At 39.5% G+C, this 24,666-nt stretch overlaps 1 protein-coding gene across 1 annotated transcript in view; it reads left to right on the plus strand.

The window, feature by feature from the left end:
- The window catches only part of LOC115160617 (tomoregulin-2), a 174,216-nt gene that overhangs the window by 14,994 nt on the left and 134,556 nt on the right, over positions 1 to 24,666 (plus strand). The window contains exon 2 of the mRNA XM_029710819.1: positions 21,927 to 22,036. Within this exon, the coding sequence (XP_029566679.1) occupies positions 21,927 to 22,036 (110 nt within the window). The remainder of the gene's footprint in view (positions 1 to 21,926; positions 22,037 to 24,666) is intronic.

A 24,666-nucleotide genomic window follows, 5' to 3' on the forward strand; every position in this document is an offset into this window, starting at 1 on the left:
TATTATTATTATTAACCCTGCATTATAATTATATTAAAGCCCCTTAGATATTCTCACAGACCAGATTTGCCCTGACGAAAAATGCCCCTTAGATGTTAATTTAGAATCCTCCTATCCTGTAAATGTAATTATCGGCGGAGAGTCACGTCATTGGCGGAGAGTCAGGCAGAATTAGCGGAGTTAAAGAGGACAAGGAACGAGATGGATGCCAGGCAAACATGCAGATGTTTATTTCAACTACGTTTTAGTTGCAACAAGTTCAATCGGGTTTAAATCAGGAGACCTACATGTAGAGATGAAAAATAAAATATTATTAGATATACTGTAGGCCTACTGTAGGCGACATGAGTCTCACTAGTGTTGAGCAATGTGCTGTTAAAAGGGTTGTAGGTTTTTTATTTATTTATTTTTATTTAACCTTTATTTTACTACATAAAGGTCTACTTACTCTGCTGGCATCTTGACCCAGTTTATGCCCTCATTTGCAATGCAAATCAAAACAAATTACTATGAGAATAAACAGTGGTTATAGAGGGTGCAACTGGTCAGCACCTTCGGAGTAAATGTCAGTTGGCATTTCATAGCCGAGCATTCAAAGGTCAAGACAGCAAGTGTGTGTGCGTGTGAGAGAGAGAGAGTAGCGCGTGTTAATGACTTCCAAGAGCCGATCTGTTATCAAACGATTAGTTTAATAGCCCGGCTACTGTAGGTGTGAAAATCCCCCCTACTTGCAATGTATTCGATGCTTAAGTACTCATACGTTTTACACAGTATCTGTTCATCAACATCTTTCTGCTTTCGTTAATAAATAACGATAAAAAAGACTTTCAAAATGCAGATGTTTATTTCATCTACTGTACAATACACCTTAGCTACACTTTAGTTGCACTTCCCCCCAGCTCCACTACCACGGGTAAAACCTTGCTGAGATGATCAATGCATTTGTTGCATTGTTGTATCATCAGTGTCTTGCTTGTAGGCTTGGCAGAGTTATGGATTCATTTTTCACAATAAACTATGCTAATGAAGGCAACAAATTGTTGCCTACTGGAACACCCAAAGTCATCCAATTGTTATACTAGGATTTGAAGCAATTGCCTACCCGCGTGTGGTCAACTATTTCAGCACCGTTTCGCGCTGCTCTGAGACAAGTATGGTGACTAGTCTTGATAAATCAATGAGATTTTATTTTCACTGAATCTCCATTTGGGTATTGGTTAGCTTACAATTAGGGTGTGGAAATGTTCCGATTATTTTGCTCTTAGTAGCATCTTCCCGACCGGTCACATTGTACAGTGCCATTGCTCACTGTGTGAATTACAGGCAAAGTGGTGAAGTTGAGTCCGCAATTCAGAATTCCACATCCTGTTACGATCGGTCTCGGGGTTTTGACTGCCATATGAGTTCTGTTATACTCACAGACACCATTCAAACAGTTTTAGAAACTTTAGGGTGTTTTCTATCCACAAGTATTAATTATATGCATATCCTAGCTTCTGAGTTTGAGTAGGAGGCTGTTTAAAATGGGCACGAATATTTTTCAAAAATCGCTGTAGCGCCCCCTATCCTAGGCGACCGTCAAGAGGATATCATACATTTTGCAAATTCGTAACATATTGTACATTTTGCAAATTCGGAATATATAATACAAATTGTAATTATTAACGAAATGGGTGATGGACATCAACAAATTAATACATAACATACGAAACATAACATATCGTACTAAATGCAGAGTCTCTGATTTACATACAGAATAATAAGAAATGCTCTGAGACCAGGTTGCACCCTTCTACCAACCTGCTCACCAATTCCTGTAATCACTATTGCTGCATTTCCACTCAACGCCAATATGTTCAAAGACACACAAACTGAGCTTCCCATAGAATCGTTATGTGTCAGGAAAATAAACCAAATGACGTCCGTAAAATAATGCGCTCTGGAAACATTGTGCAGCTGAGATATCGCAGCAACAATACACCAACACATTTGTGGATATGCCATTTCAAAGCCCTAATTGTATCCCTTTCATACAGACAAAAATCCCACTATTTTACGTTGCAAGCTTTTTTTATACCAGATTTTTTGTGTGTCTGAAAGGGGTAGGGGGTAAAGACCAAGTCAATAAAGACCAAGTCATGATTCCTGCATTTTGACAGACCCTCTAACCAAAATACAGCTATCGGGTCTGTGTGAATTCTTCTGTTTTTTTCATTAATTCATTAACACTTCCATTGTTTAACACCTCCCTAATTTGAAATGTAAACAGCCCCTCTGGTTTAACAACACACCACACACCTCCCAATTTGCCAGTTACCCACTGTATAAAAAGGGGCATACCTGCAAATAAGTGGTAAATAAGGGGCTGTATAAACATTGCCTTATATTTTTTTACAGGTAACCATCGTTTTCTGAAATTAGATTGTTTCTGGAGTGTTTATGGCAGTTAGCAAATGTTATTTACTAGCAGCTCACAGATTCCTACACTGTTCCTGAAGGCCAGTGTCAACAACGAGAACTCTTACTGCTATCTGAAATTCCAGGCTGGACCAACTCATAAATGTTTGCCGAGGACACATACCTCAAGGCTGCGCATACTGTATGTACTGTACCTTTAGTTATCCAGATATTGGCCTATATATTTGAGTCTTTTTAAGTTCTGATTTTTCAGCTTTTAAGCATGAGAATCGAAACACAGCGAGTTATGAGATTCAGTGGTGTAGGGGAGGGTATACACCGTTTACACACTTTTTTTGGGTGGCATTGCATATACTTACCTCTTAATCCCCACGATACGTATCAAAGTAGGCTAGTGTGGTGGAGGATATCCCATATCAATTAATAAGGCTGATGGATCAGATCAGAATGTTTAGCTTAAAATGTTGATACACTGTTAATTCTTCACATTTTAAGTACAACAATGTGCACACAGTGGTAGGCCTACGCACAAATGTTCCAAATTGCAATTTGTGGGAAAACACAGTTCTAAAATGCACATGCACGTAAGAACAGTTTCTTGGACAGAGATGGAAATGTCTGTAAGAAATGTAGAAATCGGGAAGATCTAAAGATGCAACAGGTATCATGGTTTGATAATATGACTAGGATAATGCCTTCGGCTGTTATTCGAAAATGAAAGAAAGTTGATTTGAAAACCTATAGAACAGGAGAGTGAATATGAGGAAGTCTTCACGTTTCTATGATAAGATTGTTGCTTTAAGCTACTTTGAAGCAAGGTAAGACATGCCTCTTAATATTAAGTAAAATATCCAGGTTTCAAACAATTAAGGAACAGGAAAATATATAGCGATGCTAAGGATAGGCCTAACCGTCTTCTGTTAGCCTAGATGGAAAGGCTTTTCCCCAAAAACGTATCAATTAAACGTTAACTACACTAAACAAAAAATAAATGCAACTTGTAAAGTGTTGGTCCCATGTTTCATGAGCTGAAATAAAAGATCCCAGAAATTTGACAAAAAGCTTATTTCGCGCAAATTTTTGGCACAAATTTGTTTACCTCCCTGTTGGTGAGCATTTCTTCTTTACCAAGATAATCCATCCACCTGACATATCAAGAATACGAGTAAACAGCATGATCATTACACAGGTGCACCTTGTGCTGGGAACAATGAAAGGCCACTCTAAAATGTGCAGTTGTCACACAACACAATGCCACAGAAGTCTCACGTTTTGAGGGAGCGTGCAATTGGCATGCTGACTGCAGGAATGTCCACCAGAGCTTTTAATGGTAATTTCTCTACCATAAGCTGCCTCCAATGTCATTTTAGAGAATTTGGTAGTAAGTCCAACGGGCCTCACACCTGCAGACCACGTGTAAACATGCCTGACTGCTGTTCGGCGGCATAACCGACTTCAGTGGGTAAATGCTCACCTTTGATGGCCACTGGCATGCTGGTGAAGTGTGCTCTTCACAGATGAATCCCGGTTTCAGGATGGCAGACAGCGTTGTATGGCATCATGTGGGCGAGAAGTTTGCTGATGTCAATGGTGGAGCTGGCGTTATGGCATGGGCAGGCATAAGCCACGGAAAACTAACACAATTGCATTTTATCAATGACAATTTTAATGTGCAGAGATACAATGACGAGATCCTGAGGCCCATTGTCGTGCCATTCATCCGCCGCTATCACCCAATGTTTCAGCATAATAATACACAGCCCCAAGTCGCAAGGCTCTGCTGGAAATGTCCCAGTTCCTCCATGGCTTGCAAACTCACCAGACATGTCACCCAATGAGCATGTTTCGGATTCTCTGGATCGACTTGTAAAACAGCATGTTCCAGTTCCAGCCAATATCCAGCAACTTTGTACAGCCATTGAAGAGGAGTTGGACAACATTCCACAGGCAACAATCAACAGCCTGATCAACTCTATGCGAAGGAGATGTGTCGCTCTGCATGAGGTAAATGGTGGTCACACCAGATACTGACTGTTTTCTTTTAAGGTATCTGTGACCAACAGATTCATATATGTATTCCCAGTCATGTGAAATCCATAGATTAGGGTCTAATGAATTGATTTCAACTGACTGATATGAACTGTAACTCAGTAAAATCTTTGAAATTGTTACATGTTGCGTTTATATTTTTGTTCAGTGTAGCTAAAAAGTAACCCATGCCTACCTGGCAGTATGATATGATTATTTGCTTCAGTCCAATGGCCATATGTTTTGCAAACTCCATCTCATGTGCGCTACAGAAACACTGCTAACCAAACAGTGCTAGGTGCCTGCCTCAGTTGAATTAAAGGGAAATTAGGTTTGGGAGGTTACTTTCTAAATGTAATCCATTACAGTTACCTGTACAAAATTGTAATCAGTAATGTAACTTTTGGTTTACCCAATCTCAGTAGCTTAATCTGATTACATTCCATTACTTTTAGATTACTTTCCTCTTAAGAGGTATTAGAAGAAGTCAAACATGTATGTTACCAATTGAACAACATCTATTTCAGGATAAATTAATGTTAAGGTTTACATAGCTGGCCATTATTGGATGTTACATTTTTTTTATCGGTTGGTTATGTAGACTTCTTCTAACCCTTCGCTTTCTACTACATATAATAATACGATTAAATTATATATTTACTTTAAAAACCAAAGTCTATAAGAATTCCAGTCATTCCAATAAATGTTATACCCCTTGATCTTCAAGAATAGGACTTGGAAATATGGAAGTATAGATAAGCCAAATTGTTTTACCTGAGCATGATCCCAAAACTAAGGACTTATTAGCCAACCCTGCTGCATTTGCTATAGACCTATTGTTTACCTTTTTGTTGGTGACACTTTGATATCTTGATAATATGCAGCTGTGTAAAGGGCAAATCCACAGATGAAACAATATCAAAACAGTCGCCCCGCCTCTGTTTTGGTAAACACTGAGGGATGGGCTTGGAGAAATGTAACCACTCAGCTGAATAGACAGAGCTATGGATGCAAGGACTGACCATCCATGCTATGAAAATGATTGTTTTAAACATGTTATGAGGCTATACAGTGTTTGTTTACATTTACAATGTTTACAAACATTGGAGTAAAACAAGCTTATATTTTGGGTTATCATGGAGTGTGACAGTTGAACTAAGCTCATGAGGCATTTATAAGTTATATTCTTTAAGAGTCAATGGATATACAGTACCAGTCAAAAGTTTAGACACACCAACTCATTCAAGGGTTTTTCTTTATTTTTACTATTTTCTACATTGTAGATTAATACTGAAGACATCAAAACTATGAAATAACACATATGGAATCATGTAGTAACCAAACAAGTGGTAAACAAATCAAAATATATTTGATATTGTAGATTCATCAAAGTAGCCACCCTTTGCCTTGATGACAGCTTTGCACACTCTTGGCATTCTCTTAACCAGCTTCACCTGGATTGCTTTTCCAACAGTCTTGAAGGAGTTCCCACATATGCTGAGCACTTGTTGGCTGCTTTTCCTTCACTCTGCAGTCCAACTCATCCAAAACAATCTCAATTGGGTTGAGGTCGGGTTGAGGTGATTGTGGAGGCCAGGTCATCTGGCACTCCATCACTCTCCTTCTTGATCAAATAGCCCGTAAACAGCCTGGAGGTGTGTTGGGTCATTGTCCTGTTGAAAAGTAAATGATAGTCCCACTAAATGCAAACCAGATGGGCTGAATGCTGTGGTATCCATACTGGTTAAGTGTGCCTTGAATTCTAAATCAGTCACCGACAGTGTCACCAGCAAGCACCCCCACACCATCACACCTCCTCCATGATTCACAGTGGGAACCACACATGCAAAGATCATCCGTTCACCTGCTTTGCGTCTCACAAAGACACAGCGGTTGGAACCAAAAATCTCAAATTTGGACTCATCAGACCAAAGGACAGATCACTATCATTCTATAATGTAGAAAATGGTAACAATAAAGAAAAACCCTGGAATGAGTAGGAGTTATCAACATTTTGACTGGTACTGTATATATACAGTTGAAGTCTGAAGTTTACATACACTTAGGTTGGATTCATTAAATCTTGCTTTTCAACCACTCCACAAATTTCTTGTTAACAAACTATAGTTTTAGCAAGTCGGTTAGGACATCTACTTTGCATGACACAAATAATCTTTCCAACAATTGTTTACATACAGATTATTTCACTTATGATTCACTGTATCACAATTCCAGTGTGTCAGAAGTTTACATACACTAAGCTGACTGTGCCTTTAAACAACTTGAAAAATTCCAGAAAATTATGTCATGGCTTTAGAAGCTTCTGATGGGCTAATTGACATAATTTGAGTCAATTGGAGGTGTACCTGTGGATGTATTTCAAGGCCTACCTTCAAACTCAGTGGCTCTTTGCTTGACATCATGGGAAAATCAAAAGAAAAATAATTGTAGACGGGTTCATCCTTGGGAGCAATTTCCAAGTGCCTGAAGGTACCACGTTCATCTGTTCAAACAATAGTACGCAAGTATAAACACCATGGGACCACGCAGCCGTCATACCGCTCAGGAAGGAGACACATTCTGTCTCCTAGAGATGAACGTACTTTGGTGCGAAAAGAGCAAATCAATCCCAGAACAACAGCAAAGAACCTTGTGATGATGCTGGAGGAAACAGGTACAAAAGTATCGATATCCACAGTAAAACAAGTCCTATATCGACATAACCTGAAAGGCCGCTCAGCAAGGAAGAAGCCACTTCTCCAAAACCGCCATAAAAAAGCCAGACATTGCTTTGCAACTGCACATGGGGACAAAGATCGTACTTTTTGGAGAAATGTCCTCTGGTCTGATGAAACAAAAATAGAACTATTTGGCCATAATGACCATCGTTATGTTTGGAGGAAAAAGGGGAAGGCTTGCAAGCCAAAGAACACCATCCCAACCGTGAAGCACGGGGGTGGCAGCATCATGTTGTGGGGGTGCTTTGCTGCAGGAGGGTCTGGTGCACTTCACAAAATAGATGGCATCATGAGGCAGCAAAATTATGTGGATATATTGAAGCATCATCTCGACATCAGTCAGGAAGTTAAATCTTGCTTGCAAATGGATCTTCCAAATGGACAATGACCCCAAGCATACATCTAAAGTTGTGGCAAAATGGCTTAAGGACAAAGAAGTCAAGGTATTGGAGTGGCCATCACAAAGCCCGGACCTCAATCCTATAGAAAATTTGTGGGCAGAACTGAAAAAGTGTGTGTGAGCAAGGAGGCCTACAAACCTTACTCCGTTACACCAGCTCTGTCAGGAGGAATGGCCCAAAATTCACCCAACATATTGTTGGGTGAACCTATTGCTTGTGGAAGGCTACCCGAAACGTTTGACCCAAGTTAAACAATTTAAAGGCAATGCTATCAAATGCTAGTTGAGTGTATGTAAACTAGAGGTCGACCGAATATGATTTTTCAACGCCGATACCGGTGATTGGAGGACCAAAAAAAGCCAATATCGATTAATCAGCCGATTTTTAAAAATAAAAATATATAAAAAAAATATATAATAATAATAATATACTGCTCAAAAAAATAAAGGGAACACTTAAACAACACATCCTAGATCTGAATGAAAGAAATAATCTTATTAAATACTTTTTTCTTTACATTGTTGAATGTGCTGACAACAAAATCACACAAAAATAATCAATGGGAATCCAATTTATCAACCCATGGAGGTCTGGATTTGGAGTCACACTCAAAATTAAAGTGGAAAACCACACTACAGGCTGATCCAACTTTGATGTAATGTCCTTAAAACAAGTCAAAATGAGGCTCAGTAGTGTGTGTGGCCTCCACGTGCCTGTATGACCTCCCTACAATGCCTGGGCATGCTCTTGATGAGGTGGCGGATGGTCTCCTGAGGGATCTCCTCCCAGACCTGGACTTAAGCATCCGCCAACTCCTGGACAGTCTGTGGTGCAACGTGGCGTTGGTGGATGGAGCGAGACATGATGTCCCAGATGTGCTCAATTGGATTCAGGTCTGGGGAACGGGCGGGCCAGTCCATAGCATCAATGCCTTCCTCTTGTAGGAACTGCTGACACACTCCAGCCACATGAGGTCTAGCATTGTCTTGCATTAGGAGGAACCCAGGGCCACCAGCATATGGTCTCACAAGGGGTCTGAGGATCTCATCTCGGTACCTAATGGCAGTCAGGCTACCTCTGGCGAGCACATGGAGGGCTGTGTGGCCCCCCAAAGAAATGCCACCCCACACCATGACTGACCCACCGCCAAACCGGTCATGCTGGAGGATGTTGCAGGCAGCAGAACGTTCTCCACGGCGTCTCCAGACTCTGTCACGTGCTCAGTGTGAACCTGCTTTCATCTGTGAAGAGCACAGGGCGCCAGTGCCGAATTTGCCAATCTTGGTGTTCTCTGGCAAATGCCAAACGTCCTGCACGGTGTTGGGCTGTAAGCACAACCCCCACCTGTGGACGTCGGGCCCTCATACCACCCTCATGGAGTCTGTTTCTGACCGTTTGAGCAGACACATGCACATTTGTGGCCTGCTGGAGGTCATTTTGCAGGGCTCTGGCAGTGCTTCTCCTGCTCTTCCTTGCACAAAGGCAGAGGTAGCGGTCCTGCTGCTGGGTTGTTGCCCTCCTACGGCCTCCTCCACGTCTCCTGATGTACTGGCCTGTCTCCTGGTAGCGCCTCCATGCTCTGGACACTACGCTGACAGACACAGCAAACCTTCTTGCCACAGCTCGCATTGATGTGCCATCCTGGATGAGCTGCACTACCTGAGCAACTTGTGTGGGTTGTAGACTCCATCTCATGCTACCACTAGAGTGAAAGCACCGCCAGCATTCAAAAGTGACCAAAACATCAGCCAGGAAGCATAGGAACTGAGAAGTGGTCTATGGTCCCCACCTGCAGAACCACTCCTGTATTGGGGGTGTCTTGCTAATTGCCTATAATTTCCACCTGTTGTCTATTCCATTTGCACAACAGCATGTGAAATGTATTGTCAATCAGTGTTGCTTCCTAAGTGGACAGTTTGATTTCACAGAAGTGTGATTGACTTGGAGTTACATTGTGTTGTTTAAGTGTTCCCTTTATTTTTTGAAGCAGTGTATATATATATATATATATATATATATATATATATATATATATATATATATATATATATATATATATATTTGGAATAATGACAATTACAACAATACTGAATGAACACTTATTTTAACTTAATATAATACATCAATAAAATCAATTTAGCCTCAAATAAATAATGAAACATGTTCAATTTGGTTTAAATAATGCAAAAACAAAGTGTTGGAGAAGAAAGTAAAAGTGCAATATGTGCCATGTAAGAAACCTAACGTTTAAGTGCCTTGCTCAGAACATGAGAACATATGAAAGCTGGTGGTTCCTTTTAACATGAGTCTTCAATGTTCCCAGGTAAGAGGTTTTAGGTTGTAGTTATTATAGGAATTATAGGACTATTTCTCTCTATACGATTTGTATTTTATATAACTTTGACTATTGGATGTTCTTATAGGCACTTTAGTATTGCCAGTGTAACAGTATAGCTTCCGTCCCTCTCCTCGCTCCTACCTTGGCTCGAACTAGGAACACATCGACAACAGCCACCCTCGAAGCAGCGTTACCCATGCAAAGCAAGGGGAACAACTACTCCAAGTCTCAGAGCGAGTGACGTTTGAAATGCTATTAGCGCGCACCCCGCTAACTAGCTAGCCATTTCACATCGGTTACACCAGCCTAATCTTGGGAGTTGATAGGCTTGAAGTCATAAACAGTGCAATGCTTGGAGCATTGCAAAGAGCTGCTTTTTATATATTTTTTCTTTATATTTTTTTATAAGATAAGTTTAATGCTAGCTAGCAACTTACCTTGGCTTCATACTGCATTTGCGTAACAGGCAGGCTTCTCGTGGAGTGCAATGTAAAGCAGGAGGTTAGAGCGTTGGACTAGTTAACCGTAAGGTTGCAAGATTGAATCCCCGAGCTGACAAGGTAAAAATCTGTCGTTTTGCCCCTGAACAAGGCCGTTAACCCACCGTTCCTAGGCTGTCATTGAAAATAAGAATGTGTTCTTAACTGACTTGCCTAGTTAAATAAAGGTGTGAAAAAAATCGGCAAATCGGTGTCCAAAAATACCGATGACCGATTGTTATGAAAACTTGAAATCGGCCCTAATTAATCGGCCATTCCGATTAATCGGTCGACCTCTAATGTAAACTTATGACCCACTGGGAATGTGATGAAAGAATTAAAAGCTGAAATAAATTATTCTCTCTACTATTATTCTGACATTTCACATTCTTTAGTGGTGATCCTACCTGACCTTAGACAGGGAATTTTTACTAGGTTTAAATGTCAGGAATTGTGAAAAACTGAGTTTAAATGTATTTGGCTAAGGTGTATGTGAACTTCTGACTTCAACTGTATATATAGTTTATATGTCCAAAAATGGATGTAGCAACTACAGATTGCCCCTTCAAGTCTATCAAAAGTGTGCAAGTTTGATTGTGTCCATTAGGATGTAGATATCAATAATATGTGATATCCGTATCGCCATACACTATATCACTGCTGTCCTAACCTCCAAGCATTTATTCAAGTTGGATAATCTTTGAATGCCGACAGCAGTCGCAGCATTGGAAGACATAGCTTGGACTGTAGCCTGCACAAGTCTATTCCTGCTCTTTTCCCACGATCCATCAAACACATGTGGTGTGTCATCATAGTGTTCTCTGACTTGTGGTTAGACTCGCTCAGGTGGAACAAACTTAAACTTGAGCATTTTGTGAATGTTGATTTGAATGTCATTGAGAAAACAGAGAAGTGTCAAAGATTTTTTTCACAAACATCCTTTCTGAATTTAAAAGTAATCCTCAAAGTATTTATCTAGTTTATCAAAACTATCTGTAATCTGATTCCAATATTTTTTCTGGTAACGTAATGAATTACAGGTACTGTTTTTGTAATCCCTTACATGTAAAGGAGTACATGTAATCTGTTACTACCCAACCCAGAGGGTAATATTTCTTAGATTATTCCCAGACGTCAAAAGTGGTCTCCTGATGTGGTTTAAGCATTCTTGTGGACTTAAAACATCAAATTCTGTTGTTTTTCTTTGAGTGAAAACCTGAAACAATTTGGGAAAATCTGAACTGTGAATTTCTGACTCAGTTGACAGCCTCATTTCTCTTTTTCAATAGACATCTTGGATTGGTCTGACTGTGAAAGACCAATATGGGATTTATCATTTTAGGTCATTCAGAGTGTATGTCACTGTTGGTCATAGAATTATTCACACAGGGCGCTTTTCCTCCGCTGGGCAGGCCGTTTGGGAAATCTTTGGCAAAATAATCATATACCCAATTCTTTAGGCACCATTACACCACTGATGAGATTAATTGTCAAAACACATGTTTTTACCCACTCTTGCCACTGTTGTTTCAGCATACACACAGAGTACTGGTAAAATTAAATCTAGGATCGGCTTCCTATTTAGCAACAAAGCCTCCTTCACTCATGCTGCCAAACATACCCTTGTAAAACTGACTATCCTAACGATCCTTGACTTCGGCGATGTCATTTACAAAATAGCCTTCAACACTCTACTCAGCAAATTGGATGCAGTCTATCACGGTGCCATCCGTTTTGTCACCAAAGCCCCATATACTACCCACCACTTCGATCTGTATGCTCTCGTTGGCTGGTCCTCGCTACATATTCGCCGCCAAACCCACTGGCTCCAGGTCATCTATAAGCTCCGCCTTATCTCAGCTCACCATAGCAACACCCACCCATAGCATGCACTCCAGCAGCTATATTTCGCTGGTCATCCCCAAAGCCAACACCAAATTTGGCCGCCTTTACTTCCAGTTCTCTGCTGCCAATGACTGGAACGAATTGCAAAAATCACTGAAGTTGGAGACTTATATCTCCCTCACTAACTTTAAGCATCAGCTGTCAGAGCAGCTTACCGATCGCTGCGGCTGTACACAGCCCATCTGTAAATAGCCCATCCAACCAACTACCTACCTCATCCCATATTTGTTTTTGCACACCAGTATTTCTACTTGCACATCCTCATCTGCACATCTATCACTCCAGTGTTAATTGCTGAATTGTAATAACTTCGCCACTATGGCCTATTTATTGCCTTACATCCTTACTTCATTTGCACACACTGTATACAGATTTTTCTATTGTGTTATTGACTGTACGATTGTTTATCCCATGTGCAACTCGGTGTTGTTGTTTTTGTCGCACTGCTTTGCTTTACCTTGGCCAGGTTGCAGTTGTAAATGAGAACTTGTTCTCAACTGGCCTTCCTGGTTAAATAAAGGTGAAATAAAAAACATCTGTGACTTTTCAGAACTGGATTGCAATACTTTCAGCCTAGAAGTGGGAACACAAGAAGCTTTCAGGATTCACTATTGAATGTCCTAGATGTTGGCAGTCTGTGGCTCTGATTGGTTATAGCTCTGTGGCTGTCTTGTAATTTCTCTGATTTTGTCAACACTAAGACTGTGACTATTGTTTTTTTGTATCTGACAGTCCAGAAAGCACAGCTCTTGAGTCTGTATTCTTATCTGGTATCTATTTGACTGCAGACTGCACTGCGGGTGCACTCACCAGCAATAAAACCAATTACACCCCACAAGCTGTTGAAACTAGTTGTCCCAAGCTATCCCCTTACCCTCTGAGACATTGTCACTAGATATTGACACAGAACCCCACCTGTCCTTAAAATACAGCAAAACATTCTGAGTTAAACCTACAGAGGGGTTTACCTTTGTCTTAGATTGAGTGTTACTCTTTTTGTGTCTTTTCATATGACATTTACTATTTCAAAAAATGTACAGTCAATAATTGGAGTATAGTAATTACTCCCTAAGTGTATTGTAAATCTTTATCTTTCAAAATGTAATGTATTTATCTTTGAAAATGTTGTGCTGCAAACAGTTTAAGGGTATTGAAAAATGTCATGCCACTTTCTTGTATTTTCTACAAATCAAACACACATTACTGCAGTTCACTTGTCTGTTTAATATGTCTATACTGTATAGTGTATCAGCCATACTCAACAGGCGGACCCAGGATGGGTTCAATACAGACCGCGGGTCCCACATTTATTATTTGGGAACTCAGTCAGCCTTTCAACTTAGTGCTGTTGATAGTTGCAATAGTAGAATGCACAAGGTGCAATTTCGACATTTGGTAGTGCATGGGGGAGTTTTCCTCTTGTTATGTCATTCACTGACTGAACTTAGAGAGCTATTTATAACCTGTCAGAAATGTTCAGTTAGTCCAGTTAAAATTTGTAGAATTGCAGGAAATTTCTTTCCACCAACAAGAGGGGTGTGAACAGCATGGGCTGCGATAAATGACAATATCCATCCAGACCTTCGCCACAAAGGAAATTTGCGTGACCGGACCTTCTCAAACAGTAGTTGAGTACCGCTGCTGTACATAAACATGTACAGTACTCCTACACTCAGTTATATATTAACATCTATTGATGTTAATGTGGTACGATCTCTGAAGGCAGTTAATTGTATTCCCAGAGCTATTTTTGAAAGTAGGATAAATTACCTCTCTAACCTCTTGGAGCACTGCTCATGTGTCACATTTGACACCTGCATAGTAAATCCTTATTCAATTTGCATGTCATGTATTTACTATCATATTACCCAAGAAAACAAAACTTGAAGGGATTTAGGCTAATTGTTTTCTGTTAACAGTAGAAGAGAAAAAGCTCAATATTTGACCGTGAGTGAAGTTTATTTTGTAAAGGCGTGTTTTTGTAGTGATAATGGAAACTTTGCAGATTTGAAGATATAGGATATTTTGTTGAATTTAGCTGGTGCCATTTTTCCCATTCCTGGGAGTAAAGAATGCTGAGGTTATTCTGGATAGCCTGCTGTATTTGGCATAAATACTGTGAGATATGAACACTGACAGATTTTATAACACTTCCAAGGTATGAAAAAGTTATTTATTTTGCAGTGTTGTATTCCTGATCTGTGAGATTCGGTCTTATGTAGCAAAATGTGAAATTGTGTATTTTACATTGGATAAAGGTAGAGACTCAGAGCTACAAAATGGTATATCATACACTACATTTGGGGAACATTGGGAAAGTAATTCTGCTTTGAAAGTTGATAAACTTGGAACCTCACTTTCGATAAAATGGCCCTTGAATTATTTGGTACACCTACTTCTTTGTCTACACCCTTTCAGCATAGTTCACACCCTTGTAAGCTTTAGCCCACCCAGTTCGTTAAGGATTCACAAGTGAGGCCATGTACTATATAGAGTGAGTACAGTAGTGTACTAAACAACCAAAGACTTCAAGACTAAAGGCTGGTTTATACCTTGGGTGTTTTCATAAATTCAATCTGGAGTGCCAGAGTGTGCTCAGAGTGCGCTCTGGGCATTCGTTGGAACTGACTCTCCAACAGAAGGACTGACGATTCCAACAGAGATCACGACAACACAGTGGGTGTAAATACATATTGATTGCAATTTTTCCCCAATGAGTGAGCGTTCATGTGCAAAGGATTAGCATTTCAATTAATATAATTATCAACTGTGTCGTGACTCCTTCTGTTCTTTCCCGCCTTTTCAGTCCACACCCACTTCCCTTTGTCCACCAAGCCGTCATATCGGCTTAGCCCGCTAGGGAACCTCCCCTATCATTTCCTTGTAACCATATCTACTGTGTTGTTTGTTTATGCATTTCTGTGATTATTTAGTTAGTTAGTAAATAAATGATTAAGACAATTGATGTATGGATGATTCATAGTAAAGACTGGGTTCATGCAGATAACCAACAATTTACAACGTTTGGAATGAGACTAATGTGAGGTAAAGAATAATTCATTAATTAGAATACTAATTGATCAGATATTAAAATATCTGAAGAGTTATATTAGGAAAATGATAACTTTGTAATTTGAAGATTTTCCTTGGTGCACCTACTTCCTAGTTAATTACATTTGCATGATTAGTTTAATCATGTAATAATAATTACAGAGAATTGATTTGATAACATAACAGTCTTCACTTTAATGATGCCAAAGACACGACACGACACGACACGACACTCGCTTGCTAGCTACTTCCAGACACAAATGAGGCAGCTCACTCTGACCATTTTACTCACCCTAGCAGAACTGGTTAGGCTGTTTTTATGTTATCCATTGTGTTAGTGACTGCAACTGTGCTGCTGGCAACAATTTAATGACGCTTTTTTGCCAAAGTTTACTGAAACCGGCCATATTCAACAGGTGTTGAGCGTTTGTAAATTCGTCAGTTATTCTGCACTGTGGCATACTCAGACGAGTGCTCTGAAATCAGATTAGCTAGCCAGAGCGGATGTACCAGCTACGTCTATTGACAGTTGTCGCAGTGACATCATGAACATTCTATTGAAATGGTTACTTGCATAGTGAAGTCTTTTGTTTAGACATGTAGCTAGCTAGCTAGCTAAACAATGAACCATAATCCCAACTCATAATAAAGCTAACCAACCAGGTTCAATGTAAGCTAGCTTACATTAGGCTATAACTAGAAATGCAAATGGCTCTGAGATATGAATAATATTACTACACAGATCATACATGTAACGTTAGCTAACAGTACATTTTAACTTGAAATGAAAACTACTTTCTGACAAAATTAGAAATGTGTAATATCTGAAAATGTATTGAGCTAGACCATATACATGGATGGACACTTCTCCCCCTCTGTCACAGATGCCCTGGTTGCCTTAGTTTGAAGATCTAATCCGGAGACAGTTGTTTTATACCACAGCCTTCTGTGTGTTCTCTTTTTGACTCCATCCACATTTTCTCCACCTCCTTAGCTATCATACACTAATTCCACCTTGCATTCCACTGATTTCAAAACTCGGTCCTGCAGAAAATGGAGAGCAACACCTTTGCAGTTCTACGTCATGATATCTTTCAAAAAAGCTGCGTTAGAAAGGATTACTTACACATACTGACCAGCTCATGTTATAGACAGAGGCATGCTACATGGCAGACCAATCCGAACTCATCTCTTGGCATGTCCCGCCCCCCCATTATCTCAGCCAATCATGGCTAGAGGGAAGGTTCCTGACTTTTTCTGTGCCTAAACCAACTAGGCTCGTAATTTAACAATTTTATTCAATTTTATTTACAGATAGCATACACCTTTGTTATTAAGGCATATGAAAGTTCACATGTTTCAGAAGGCATTTCTGTCAAAATATGTTATGTTCAAATCTCTCTCCTGTGAAGTAGTGCAACATATACCTAGTTTCCTGAATTGAGTCAAATTTTTTAAGCATATGTGCCTGGTTTACTTTGCTGAAGTGACTTGTCAGTGAATAAATCTGGTTTCTGTGACCAAGCAGGCTAATGTTAGTGTGCTGGGAACACGTGAACATCTTTCCTCTTTTTCTTTCCAAGAAGGGAATTAGCAGGTAGCATGCCATTCCTCTCCAATGTGTGTCACCAATGTGTCAGCCCCTAGCCACTTCTTCATGACACCTCATAGTGCCCTATTCTCATGAATATTTCAGTCCAGCAGCCATATAATCTTATCTAACATATGGAATTGTTTTAAGATTTTCATACCGAGGATCATTTAGCTATTTGATTTTCAATTGTAATTTTTTGTTGAAACATTGAATTTGGCCTTACTGCATTTAGTCAATTGAAATGCATTGAATAACATATTCATACATGGGATGATAAGCTCAGAGAATTATTATACATTTGAAGCCATATTTAACCAATTTGTTTGTCACTACAGTACTTCCATTCCATTGAATGTGGTACACAACCCAAAGGAAGGACATGCCTAATTGCCTATTTATGCCGTTTTTATGTATTATAATAAGGAGAACCATTCTCCTCATCCTTTCTGGGGGAGCCTCCACTTCAATCTACCTAACTTTGTTTTTGTCTCAAATGACACCCATTTCTGTCACGTCTTTCGTAGGTATTGGACCAAGGCGCAGCGGGTTGAGTGCTCATATTTACTTTATTGAACACGAAAACAAGAAAACAAGAAAATGTACGAACGAACAGGATGCAGGCTAAACACAAAGCTATGCAACTACAATTACCCACAATACCCCATACAAAACAACCCCTAAACATAGGACCTTCAATTAGAGGCAACGAGAAACAGCTGCCTCCAATTGAAGGTCAAATCAATAAACTGAACATAGACGTAAACAACCTAGAATACACTAACCTAGAACCTAAACCTAAAACCCCGGTACACTCTAAACCAACACCCCTCTACATAAACACACAGCCCAATAAACCCCAAAACACTCTTTTTTCTGAACAGGTTGACCTTGTTTAACGCTTTCATAAACATGCTTGGTATACGTTAAGCCTCAAATTTCTCGAAGGCCGTAATTAGACCCATTGTTTGCATCCTAAATCGTAGCCTATTCCCTATATAGTGCACTACATTTGAGCAGAGCCCTACAGGCCCTGGTCAAAAGTAGTGCACTCTAAAGAGGATAGGGTGTCATTTTTGACAGATACATTATTTGTGAATTCTATGGGTTTGGGATATTTACCATCTTTGGCAGGCAAAATAATACTTGTTATGTAAGCGTTAAAACTGCTTCTGGCCATACCGCTAGGATACATTCTCAGAATAAATGGGTTCCGAAAGGGTTATTCTGCTGTCCCATAGGTTGACCCATTTTGATTCCAGGAAAGGGTTTTTACATGAAACCCAAAAGGGTTCTACCTGAAACCAAAAATACATATTCAAAGGGTTCCCCAGAGGACTGCTGAAGAACTGTTTCAGGTTCTAGATAGCACCTTTTTGTTTAAGAGTGTAGTAGGGCTCTCTGGAATGATTTCCTCAACCACTGTGCTTCTAGCTTTATTTGGCCTTAAACATGGTTGTCTGAAGGCCTTACACACAGTGTCACACAGTGAACTACTAGGTGATTCAGTCTCAACTAGGGCTGTTAGGGTTACCATATTACCGCCACACCGGCAGTAACAATGGCAGTTCAATTCCTGTTTAGTCAGGTAATTAGGCTTCTCCAAGCTCTGATGCTGCTGATGGTCATAAGTAGCCTACCAAACCTGCTAAGTGCCTGGTACTCAAAACTCTACTGTCCCTCTAATCACTCTGACATCAACGCAAGTGTAATCAAACACTTGACGAGAGCCTATGAGCTCATGATGCGCAACATTTCTATAGGCTATGCAATTGCGTGAGAAAACAGAGTGATCGACTCTATTAAACAGGATACCATCAGCTTTCTATAGGCTCGGCCTACTATGTTTATTTCTGAACTTTCCTAATATTAAGCACATTGCTCCTCTTTACAACATGAGTACAGCCTACCTGGCTAGCATGAAAATGAACCACGGGGAAAGCCTCCTCCATTCGCCATTTTAAGTGCATGACATATTTTGTTTTCCCTGACCCTATTTTTCTAGACAGGTGCATGATAATGGTCCATTCTAAATCAAAACAAATTTCACACATATATTATTTAGTATATGTAAAAACAAGATTAAATTAAGAATAGTCTGATGGGTGACAATATTAGCCTAAGAATTGTGAATGATATATTATCACTTGGGAATGATGTCCAGCTTAAGGCAAGAAACAGCGCATGCCTTGTTTTTGCGACCTTTTTCAAATCATAGTCGCACACATCATGTAGTCTAGCCCATAGGCCTATATATTTTGATATGGTTTGTATTAAAACTAAAATGGCTAAATAACTTCTTAAAATTAAGCACATTAATCAGCTTTACAATGAGAATAGAGCCTAACTGGCATACAAGTTTGGGGAAGATAATTTTCACCATAAAAATGCACTTTTATAATAAAAGCGTTACATGCATAATTGCATCTGGGTCACTTTTGAGAATTGTGTTTTCCTTTTAATGGAACATTCACACTTATAGCCTACTGCCATGTGCTCATTGCTATGCTTATAATGTGAAGAAATAGCCTAATAGTTTATCAACATTTTAAGCTAAATGTTCTGATCTGTTGCCTTAGCCTCATTGCTTAAAACATTTTTTTTTTTAATGCTGGTGGTTGTATTAATTTGGGATCTATCGCATCCCACAACTGTCCCAGACTATGTTTGGAATATTTATTTCTTGCACAGAATAGAATAGGTCAACTTTTGTACTATGGGGGATAGTAGATTGACATAGGCTAGTTATTTTGCTGTTCGTTAGGCCTACTCATCTTGTTGGCTGACAAAAAGTCAATGTGGACAGTTCTTCCATTATCTTCAATATGCGCCTTGGAATTGGATAAGGACGCTCACAGTTGCATCCCTGATGTGTCTGTCTTCACTTGTAGCCTGTGAGAAAGACCCAATCACGTGATGGAGAGCCATGTGAATGATAGTTGCTTCGGAGCACGCAGCAGGGAGAGAGGAATTATAATTATTATATTCATCCCAAGGGCACAACAGCCATTGGCATTGATTTGTTTTAGGGGACATTACGGCCACACAAGGGGATGCCACACAAGGACATTACGGCCACACAAGGGGATGCCACACAAAGAATTATCAAGTACTTGTCAAATTGCGAATTTGAGACTGATGAAGTGCGCAAAAAACAAAGCAGAGCTTCACTTTTTTCAAATGATCATTAGAGTTGCATCGTGCAGCCTTAGAATGTACTAAAAATCAAAACATAAAGCCCAACATTTGTATCACAACTAAAGTTACATAAATAACTCTAAATCAAGCATATAGGACTACCTGTTTCTTTGTAAACCGCTCAACACAGAATAACCGCATGTGCGCACTCCCTCAAATTGCTTGGAGAAAATATCCTTTCTATTTTATTCAGCTATGTTCGTATTCTTCATACTGTAAAATAGTATAAAATAATGACAGGAATTCTAAGCAAATCTTGTCTGCCAAATGAACTAGTCTTGCCCACAGTCATATGGCATAGCCAGATCAGGGCTTTTCATAAGGACAACTCAGAGTATGCTATTCTGTTCTTCTGAAATAGACTACATTTTCTTCATATCATGTTTCTTTAGACCTGTCTAAAATAAATAATGGATTTATTGTGATGGTGTAGGCTATACTACATGGATTTATTAGATTACTCTTCAAAAGTTCTGCATCAGTGGCTTGTAGGCTATGCGTGGAAGACAGGAGATGCTACATTTGTTTATGTTAATTAACAGTCTATTACCGTGAGACTGACAGTTAGTTGCTTGACAATCACCGGCTGACAAAATTTCATGACCGCCACAGCCCTAGTCTCACCACATATCGGATGAAAATGGGAAGTGAAGATATTCAGTATTCTGTTAAAATATGCCATTCCTGAACCTATATTATAGGTCAAATAGTATAGAGCACTTAATGATATTTTGCTGCCTGCATTTACATGCAGGTTTCGACATTAGAATCGTGGAATGAATTTTAGAAACCATAACGTTGTACATTTACCTATGAAATTGTAGCAATATTAGCACTCTTTTTGTGTTTTTGTTTTGTATAAAAGACTAAGCCTTCTTTGTTTCGAATGGACACTTTAAGACCACTTTGATATGTGCGTGCTATTTGTAAGCAATGGGCTCAGGTAGAATAATCGCCCGGAGCTTTCTGTCCTGCCTCGTGCCCATGTGACTGCATAATTCGAGTTGGAATGCTTTGTCTGAGACGTTTGAGCTACCCAATTCAGACTGAATTGGATCAAATCCAAAATGTCACCATATTACCTATACATTGCACTACTTTTAGGTGCCATTTGGGATGCAGATGCAGTGCCAACCTTGTTATGTAAAGCCAGACAGAACTTACTTCCCTAAAGACGAAAAAAGACTAGCACTTCAAAATGTAGCATGACTAATGGAAGACAGCAAAAACATTGATTTTTCATTCAGTTGTTTTTCCAAATGACTGATTGTTTTTTGATGGGATTATTACACAGCTAAAAATGTAGACCTTAGAAAGATGTTCTTGGCGCCATTCGGTAGGTGTCAAATCCCGACAGTTCTTGTGTTTAATAAGTCTCTCACAAAAGATGGTTTAATCTCAATGGGACTATATGGATAAATGTAAAATATTTTGTGTCATTGTTTTATTTTATTTTAAACTGATGATGAGCTACTAAAGATCCTAATAAACACTAAACATACACATTTAACACAACCTAATGACCCTGATAAGACATTTGGAATGTATACCAAATTGGACCATTTTCCCTATATAGTGTACTACTTTTGACCAGGGCCTATTGAGCTCTTTTCAAAATTAGTGTACTGTAGGCAATAGGGTGCCATTAGGGACGTGGCCTTGGACTCATCGGCATAATGCAATTTTTTTGGCGTTTGGAGAATAACCTACCTCCTACTTTTGCTTCAGTATGTTTATGCATTCAGCTAACGTTTTATGATTTGTGTATTTACATGGCAGGTTTTGATGACCGGGATACAGATCTCTTCTTGTGCGACACCAACACCTGCAAGTTTGACGGAGAGTGTTTGAGAATTGGAGAGACAGTGACGTGCATCTGCAACTTCAAGGTAAGACACTGTTCAATGTTTTATTCTCAGAAAATGTTTTGGGGCAAAGTTGCATATTCTTCTTTTCATATGCATTGATCATTGTTGCCACCTCATTTGGTTGGAGTTGGATTTTTATGGTGGGCTGCCGATTTGTTGTTTTTCAAATTAAGATGTTGGACTTTACCCAATGTTGATTTAACCAAAATATTACTGGGAGTTCATATATGGAGTGTGCGACTCACTTTATTTTCTTATATAGTTTATTGTACTTTAATGTACAAAACATTCCATTTAAAGGGGAAATCTGTTATTGCTACGTCTATTTTTGGACTTTTAAATTCGTGATATAGCCAACGATTCTTGAAGAATATAAATTATGAATGTGTTATGAGCTTAGTTCAACTGTCTAACCCTATCATAACCCCCAAAATATAATATATATTGTATATATATTGTATATATACTTATTAAGCTTACTTTACTTTTTTGTTTGTAAACAATGTAATTGTAAACAAACATTGTATAGCCTCAAAACATTATTATTTTGTTGTCATGCATGTTCAGTCTTTGCATTCATTGCTCTGTCTATGAATTTGAGAGTGGTTACATTTTTCCCAGACCCATTCCTCAGCTGTTAACCGAAACACCCACTATCTATCAAGAGGGAGGGGACTACACTGTATAGTAAAGACATAATTTACTACTTCTCATAAAACTGAATGTCACTCTCAGTCATGGTGGCTGTTTAATGCATTCCATTTTATTGATAGTATTGCATTGACAAAAAACAGATTTAAATACCCTCATTAGTAACATAAATCCAGTGAATGATGCTTTACTTGATGACTGCTTATGGTTCAGGTTTATTACCAATCTATAACAAAAAGGCAGCAAACCAGCCATCCATTGATAGATTTTTGTATTACTTTTACCGCATTCAAACGAATATACTTTATATTACAAATGTAAATGATGATACTGAGATAAAGCATAAGGATATGCCTTACGCATTTCAGCTCAAAACTCTCTTCCAATGCGGCGAGCTTATCAGCACACCCAGCGCTGACGCTCTAGGCAGACGACACTCGATCGGTCGCTTGCTTTAATCTCAATTTCGTACTTCCCTGGGAGCGGACATTAGTAAAAGCGCACAGATAAATTACATTACCTCTCCATTTGTCATCCCTGAGATCTCGTACTGATAGTGGATGTCATTCTGGATAGAGCTCTCTCTGTGAAGCGTAGCAATGGGCGGGTCACACCGCTTTCCTTTCATACTTACTTAATACTGTTTTGGCCTTGGGTCACGGCCTGCCGTGGCAACCTGTGTCTCTGTATGTATGGACGGGACGGGACCTGACGTCAATGCGCTTAAACCTAATAGCCGCCATGTCTTTATTCCATTAAGCGTTGTAATTCAGCAAACATGATTCTCTTATAGGGGTAGGCTGTGTCTGAGGGGGTTGTGTACTTCTCCACACATACACACACACAAGACACACACACAAGACACACACACTTTAAGCTGCTGAGGGGTTACGTGCAGTATAGCTGTGAGGAGGAAGTCGGTTTGATCCGCGAGAATCAATGGATGCTATTCAACGGCGGGATGTTCATTCAGCAACCATGTTAGATAGCTAGTCCACCTCACACTGCCTCTTTTGAGGAGCTGAGGCTCGGGTCTTTAGCAGGACTCACTATCACTACCACACAACAAGCTGTGTGTGCGTGTGTGTGCTACAGTTTCACAGTCACGTGATACTTGGCCCTGCTGTGAAATATCTTGTTATCGTTTTATGATATCATCCATCCGTGTCGGATTATGACTATTTCTAGCATCTCAATGAATTTTTTCAAGAATGCTATTGTTTCAAAGGCTCTGGCTTGCTCTTCAAAATATAGTTTTGACCCTGTCTATAATGTGTTCTGTAACTCCAATTTGGGGTTGTAACATTTTCTCTGCTGTAATACATTATATCTATCTGCCCATGACTGACTTTCAGCATTTTAATGTAATTTTGTGTATCAGTCCACAATGGTGCTGTTATTTCCTCTAATATCTGGTTGCTACTGGCTATTCAGCATGCTTATGTCATTTTCTTTCTAATGTTAGGTTGTGACAGTACTTCAAAGATGGCGAGAGCTAATGCAAGTCGTGTAGTGGATGTGACAGTGGAACAGGACAACATGTCCTTCTTAGCTCTCTGAGCAAACACTTCTACCAGAAAGCACTCATACACACACACACACACACACACACACACACACACACACACACACACACACACACACACACACACACACACACGTCACATACTACTGACGAACCATAGCTATACCACGGAGCAGTCCCTGGTGGCATTCAGGAGGCCATAATAAGAGCGCTCCTGATGGAGACCATGTTCCATGTATTTGTATACATTTATGATCCTTTTATCAGGGAACCGTCTGTGATGGAGTCGTACAGTCCATAGAGCTGTAATTCCCAGGCGCAGCCTTGGATAAAGGGCACCTAGGGACACTGGAATAACAGGTACCCTGGTTTAAGATGGTGATGGCTGTTCAAATATTCATTAGTGTTTGTAGTGAAACTAAAGTGCATGTGTCAGGAAGTGGTTAAGTATAAGTATTTTATTGGGAGTTGTTAC

The sequence above is a fragment of the Salmo trutta genome, chromosome 24, assembly GCF_901001165.1.
Source record: "Salmo trutta chromosome 24, fSalTru1.1, whole genome shotgun sequence".
Classification (NCBI taxonomy): Eukaryota; Metazoa; Chordata; class Actinopteri; order Salmoniformes; family Salmonidae; genus Salmo; species Salmo trutta.